A 7,197-nucleotide genomic window follows, 5' to 3' on the forward strand; every position below is an offset into this window, starting at 1 on the left:
GTATGTAGTTTAGGCCTTCTAAGAGCATCTCCAATGGCTTCTTTAAAGCCAATTTTAGAGAGAAAACACTCTAAAATTTCACTCCAACAGCTTCTCCATTTCCATTTTTTAGATTAGAATTGCTACAGTGCTTCTTTACAAATAGAGAACACTGTAGCGTTTACTGTTCACATTTCAAATGTTTTTTTCTATTATAATAATCAGTTATTGAATAAAAATTTGTTGGAAGATGTATAGTTAAAAAAAGAATAAGTAATGAATAAAGAATGAATGAAGAAATAATATTTAAATGAGATAGAGAAAATGATAGAGAATCTGTTGAAAAGTATATTTGAAAAAGTAGATAGGTAAAAGTTAAATATTACTATTCACTGTCTAAACAGTACAAAAATTTAGATAAACCATTGGAGGCAATTAATGTTTTAGTGAATTCCTTTGTGTTCGTTTTAGAGGATTATGAAAGAGGTGACAGATTTTTTTTTCGTTAATCTAATATTATCACTTGAAAAAAGAAAAAACATGGTAGGTGAGGTGATTTACAAATTATAATTATAATAATAGTTGTAGAATACCGTGTTGTACCGTCCCTCAAAAGCGGAGCTAATATTGTATCCTGGTGGCATAAGATAATGGTAATGGGGGCACCTAATGTAGTAGTACGTAAGCATAACTTTAGTGGAACAGATTTAAAATATTCCATGCCAGTGCAGTGCACTGATGAGATGTTGTGTTGTATGAGATGGAAAAATTAAAATTAAAATTGTTTGAGATGGAAAAGTAGTACTAGATTATCATATATTAATCCTAATTAATTAATGAATATATATATATATATATATATGATTGGGAAAGATACTAGGAAATGTGGCACCAACGCTCCCGTGACGCAGTTAGCTTATAGTATATCATGAGCTGAACTTTTAGAGGAGCACAGACTAGCATAACCGACACCGCCACCACTTCCTTCAATTCTCTCAAAAAGACAAATTAGCAAAAAGTTCACGCAAACCTTACTGTTCAATTATTTATATATATATATATATATATATATATTCGTAGTTCACATGCTTTCCTGTTCTTTTTATTTTTTTTATTTTTTTTTTAGTTTTTTGGTTTCTCACCGCTAGTTTATGGAGTTTTTTCAAAATGTTGGTGTTCAGACTTAAACTGAGAAGCTTCTAATCAAACTCAAAACAGTCACTTTGAGACCGAGTCAACCACTTTGCCAACCCCAATGGATTGTTCTTTTTTAATTATAACTATATTAATTATTGATCATTCTTCCAAAAAAAATCCATTTTCGGTGCTGAAAGACATATATCTTAGCAAGTGATGATCCAACCATTAGTCTTTTTTTTAATATATACATATATGAAAGTCATAAAAGTTTGTATTACTTCTATACGAAACACAACCAAGACCAATAAACACCCAAAGAAAAAGAAAGAAAAGAAAAAAAAGAAAACTCCCTTTACAAAGGGAAAAGGAGTGGGTCTCACACGTTAAGATAGGACAATTGTTGGAAATGATAAACCATACATGATAAAATCAACTACCAACTGGAAATGTACCTTCCAATATGTTTCTTCAATATATAATAAATATTGTTTGGTTACTTTCTTTAAATTTCCCTACGCGGACCCGCAAGAATGTCAACCCCAACTTCTTTACACAACTGGCTCATTCCTTATTAGAATCTTCTATATTCATATGTGTATTTCTTGTTTAGACTTTTCCTAGCTAGCTACTGCCTTATAAAATTGACTCATTATTATTCCCCAACTACCTAGCTCTTCGTTAACCCCCCGGCCAGTACTCCCAAAATTGACTCATTAATCCCAAGACAAAGTCCTCTCCAAAACCATCTCTTCTCCTTCAAACCTCTCCAACCCCAACACAAATCCACTTCGATCTCTTTCTCTTACTTGTTCATCAAACTCAAAGCCCACATACTCATATATATCTAGCTAGCTACTACGAGTTTTCTTTAAGTACCGTTTTGCTTATTTACATTTCTCTTCTTCACAAAAAAGGCATATCATATGGGAAACTACGTTTCTTGTGCTCTATCCAGCCCAGGAGGCAAGCAATCTAGAGCCACAAAAGTGATCTTCCCAAGCGGCCAAATTCAAGAATTCCATGCACCCATTAAAGCAGCTGAACTCATGCTTGAGACACCAAACTTCTTCGTTGTAAACTCAATATCTCTCCAAATTGGACGAAGGTTTTCTGCACTCAACGCCGACGAAGACCTAGAGATGGCTAACGTTTATGTCATGTTCCCCATGAAGAGACTCAACTCTATTGTCACAGCAGCTGACATGGGTGCCTTGTTCCTCACCGCCAATTCTGCAGCCAAGCGTGATTCTGGCGAAGCCAACATAAGGACATTTCCGGAGCCTAGAGATGTTCCCCAGTTGGTGGAGGGAAAAACAGCTGATGATTGGCAGGAAAATGAGACGGCGGTGGCGGTGCCAAAGTTGAATTTGGATGATATTGAGGAATTTTCGTCGCCAGAGTTTATGCTTAGGTTGTCTATGTGCAGGTCAAGTAAACCATTGTTAGAGACCATAGCAGAAGAGCCAGTTATTTGTTCACGCTAAACTAGGGTGTGTTTTTTTTTTTTTTTTCGTAGTTGGGTCAAATAGTATATAGTTAGTATTACGTACCCTTCCTGCAAGGGAAGTTTTTTAATACATTTTAAGTGGAGATTCAAATCCTAAAGGGTTTTTGTTTGAAACACTAAATGTCATTATTGGTTTTATGCAAGGAAGTTAGGAAGGTTAAAGAAAAGTGAGTAATATTCTTTGGACATGACATGTATATGGATAGTTGGAATAAATATTTTGATGGTTAGGTCATGTTTTAAGTCAAGTCACATTTGAACAAAATATCAATTAATGGAGAAAATTTTATGTATGATTGAGATTATTGTATGTTTGGTATTTCAGATATATAGTGGGGAAATTTTAGTTGTTTTAATTATATATGATATGAATTAGTAAAATACGGTATGAGTTTAATACGACAAGAATATGAACGGGTAGTTTGGCATTTTTCGAAAAAGTAGATTTCTAAAATTCGATATAAAAATACAGAAACGGATAAGAAAAGGTACATGTATGTTACGGGTATATTATTATTATTTTTTTTAAATCGTAACAAAAATATGTAAACATTTACCATATCTATTTTTAGATAAATACAATCATCTTTGTATCATAACCTTTTAACTTCTGCCAAGTGTGACACTACTTTTGTCATATTTGGTAGTTCCCTTATTTTTTTTTTTTTTTTCTCTTAAATTTGATAGTTCTATCGTCACATTAGGCAATGCCAACATTATATCCAACCGTACTTTTGTCAAATTCGGTGATTCACTTTTTTTTTTCTCACATTTGATCCATCTTCACATTGGAAAGTACCAACATTACATATAATTGAACTTTTGTCATATATGGTGGTTTCTTTATTCTTTTTTTCTTACATTTGTTCTATCGTCATATATATTAGGTAGTGTCAACATCACATCCGACCATACATTGTCATATTTGGCGGTTCACTTTTTTTTTTCTCACATTTGTCAGTTCCATTGTCGTATTAAACAGTACCAATATCACATATGACAATACTTTTATCACATAGGTCAAAAAAGGCACAAACTCTAGTCCTTTACATCCATTAAAATTGGAACCATTCAAAGAGACTAATAGATCATAAGCTCTTAGTACTGCAAACCCAAAATTACCTGGCATTGAAAGTTGCATAAGCATATTACATTGAACTATCACAACGGTGTTTGCGTTCTCATTTCTAGAAATTTAACAAAAGCAAAAATGGTAAATCATTTTCTCCCATTTTAATTTGTTTCCACTATTTTTTGCATCTATGGCTTTCCTCCACATTCAACATTAGCTTATGCAATAATTCTTCCATTTAAATTTTAAAAAAAAAAAAAAAAAAAAGCTATATTATGAACTTCATAATCAAGAACTACATTTCAGAGTTATCACAATATAGAATATTGTACACCATCTTCTAAAAAAATTTCTCATGGGAAGAAACTACTTATGGAATAGTTCCAAACCACCGTTTTAATTGTGGCAATTTAGAGCGGAGGAAAAAAAAAATCAATGTCCGAACTTGTATATTCCGCGACAATTTTTGGAGAGAGTCACAAATAGATTGCACCGTGGAACAAACTGCAGGAATATGAGCCAATTCTTCATCCTACCCCTGCAAAATGATTTAGCTTCATATTAAATGTAAGTTTTGAGCAGCTAGAAAAAAAGGGAAAGAAAAAGATGCTATGCCACTTCAGCAAGAGACCATCCAAATAACATTATCAATCTACTATCTATTATTTGCATCAAGATTTGATTGAAATTTTTCAATCTTTTACTCCATAATTAAGTTAGTTAATTAACATTGCATAAGATAGGCACACTAGCTCCATTGGGCTACTACAAAGCTTATAGAACAAAACATCAAACACATGGTGTGTATTTTTAGAACAAATCATCAAATGTTGTTCAAAACTCCCAAATGCAACAACCAAAAGCAAATCACCCACAAGCCATCATATATCCACCAAATAAAGGAGGAAGAAAAAGAACTAACGTCAGGTTGCTATAGTTTATCAAACAAATAATAGGTTGCTGCAGTTTATCAAAAAAAACCCTTTGGTTGCTGCAGAAAAAACCCTCAAGTTGCTGCAGTTTATCAAAAAAACCTCAGGTTGCATAGTTTATCAAAAAAGCCTCAAGTTGTTGCAATTTATCAACAAAAAAAAACTTAGGTTGCTGCATTCAATGAGTAGAAGAGACTCAAGCATCTCCAAAACCATGAAATATGAACCTATAAAACTCAATCAAATTCAAAAACTAAGTAGTAATCATATTTATCTATATATATATATAAAACCAAAGCCTCTGCTAGCACCATAATTTTTCACGCCAGCCCAATATTTAAAAAATAAAAATAAAAATATTATAACACCTCAAAACCCTAGCAACCTTACCCCTCTCTCAAGTTAAGAAATATAAAGCCACAGTTTCTGCAAACTCTCTCTCTCTCCAAACGTAAATATCAAATTCAACCCCTTTAATTTCTCTTTATATTTTTGAGGCTTCTATAGAGTTATAGTGAGTTATGCTGATTTTGTTTTTTGTGTGTGTGTGTATAGATGGTCATAATACTCCGCTATTCCAAGAGAAATTTGTGTTTTCGTTAATTGAAGGCCTTAGAGAGATAAGTGTTACAGTTTGGAATAGCAATACAAAAGACGATTTCATTGGCAGCGGAAAGTAATTACTTTGTCTCATATTTTTGTTTTTTGAATTGATTTTGTGTGCTTTTTAGACCCTTTTGGATCAATTTTGTTAATTGGGTGTTTTTTTTTTTTTTTTTTTTTTGTGGATAGGGTCCAATTGGGGAATGTTCTTTTAAAGGGTTACGACGACCGCACTTGGTGTCTGTATACTAATAGTGGGGGGTAAGTGCTATAAATTACTAACCCTTTTAAGTGTATAATCTGTTTCTAAAATTATCTATAATATGATTTCATTGGCAGCGGAAAGTAATTACTTTGTCTCATATTTTTGTTTTTTGAATTGATTTTGTGTGCTTTTTAGACCCTTTTGGATCAATTTTGTTAATTGGGGTTTTTTTTTTTTTTTTTTTAGGGTCCAATTGGGGAAGGTTCTTTCAAAGGGTTACGAAGACTGCACTTGGTGTCTGTATACTAATAGTGGGGGGTAAGTGCTATAAATTACTAACCCTTTTAAGTGTATAATCTGTTTCTAAAATTATCTATAATATTTTGTCCTCCGAAAATTTTATCTCTTTAATTTTAGTATATTGTGTTTCTTAAGCTATAGACAGATTTTCTTTGTTTCTTATTTTCAATAATAAATCATTTTATTGCAATACCAATAATTGTTTGAGAAATCCAATATGTTCATATCTCTATAGAATAGAGAATAGTAGAAGTCAATTTTATTACAACTACTTAAATTGAGTTGACTTAATTCCGTACAATTACAAAGTATAGCATGAAAGATAATGGAATTAATTGTTGTAATTTTTATTTTCTTTCCATGTTTTTATTGTTGATGAGAAATTAAGGCTCAGTTGCACAATATGTGTAAATTCTTCAGAAGGCTACTTTAAATAGTAAGTCAATGTGTCTCTTACATTTTGGTATTAGTTAGAATTATTTTCAAATGATTGTACCAATAAAAGTAAATGTGTATAAATTTTGTTTAACTATCCCGTGCATCGCACGGGTTAGCGACTAGTTATATTTAAAAGCCAAAACGAACAATAGTACAAGACCCAGATGAAATATTCTTGACTTGGAAAACAAAAACAACCTATAGATTGTTGGAAATAAAGGAGAGATATTACCTGACTCTTCCTTGGAAATTATATAATATGATTTTATCAAAAGAGGTGGTAGAGATGAGGCGTGGATCAAATCACTATCTTAAGACAAATCGTGCCGTTTAAGGTCTATTTGATGTAGTTAGACAAATAATTTCTACACATTGTCCCTAGGATACAATAGACTAGCCACTTTTGCTGATTATCTTTGCGAGTCTACACTGCTCGTAGGATATAAGCTCTCTATAGCACTTTCTTTTTCCATAGAGGAAAAGATAAAGTATTTTGTTAAGAGTAAGAAGCTATAGATGGGTTTAGAACAATAACAAAATTGATTTTTGAAAGTATATAGCTTGGTAATCCAAATAAGGTGATATCTGAAACTTTTTATCTCTTTCTATATATAATATAATAGCCGGACATGAACTTGTCTTTTGCCAAAATCTATACGTTGAAAACAATTAAATGGAGTCATAATGCTATTGAAATTAATAGCCCATAAAGTGGCGGAAATTTGAATACCAAGTAGTTCAAAAAATTTCAGAATTTAAAATATTGCCAAAAGGTTTGACTTTCCATTTAATCAAATAGTAAATGCTAGTATATATGGTAACATATTATGACATATAATAATTTAGAAATATCTGTATAGAAATAAGTTTATGATACTTTCCATCTATAATGTTACAACATTAATATATTGAAAGAAAACGTTTTAAAGCAAAAGTTTATAAAGGAAATTAAGTATATATAATGTAATAAAACAAAATATGCTTGCAATGATGGTATTAAACATCACAGTAATGTCTAGAA

The 7,197-nt window shown here is 31.7% G+C and overlaps 1 protein-coding gene across 1 annotated transcript; it reads left to right on the forward strand.

Annotated features, from left to right (window-relative positions):
• The first annotated feature begins 2,012 nt into the window (after positions 1 to 2,012).
• On the forward strand, positions 2,013 to 2,603 carry LOC115965622. The gene is made up of 2 exons (XM_031084889.1): positions 2,013 to 2,408; positions 2,451 to 2,603. Exons 1-2 carry the CDS (start codon positions 2,043 to 2,045, stop codon positions 2,601 to 2,603), a joined length of 519 nt encoding a protein of 172 aa, XP_030940749.1. The 5' UTR covers positions 2,013 to 2,042.
• The last annotated feature ends 4,594 nt before the right edge of the window (positions 2,604 to 7,197 follow it).

The sequence above is a fragment of the Quercus lobata genome, chromosome 2 (assembly GCF_001633185.2).
Source record: "Quercus lobata isolate SW786 chromosome 2, ValleyOak3.0 Primary Assembly, whole genome shotgun sequence".
NCBI lineage: Eukaryota > Viridiplantae > Streptophyta > Magnoliopsida > Fagales > Fagaceae > Quercus > Quercus lobata.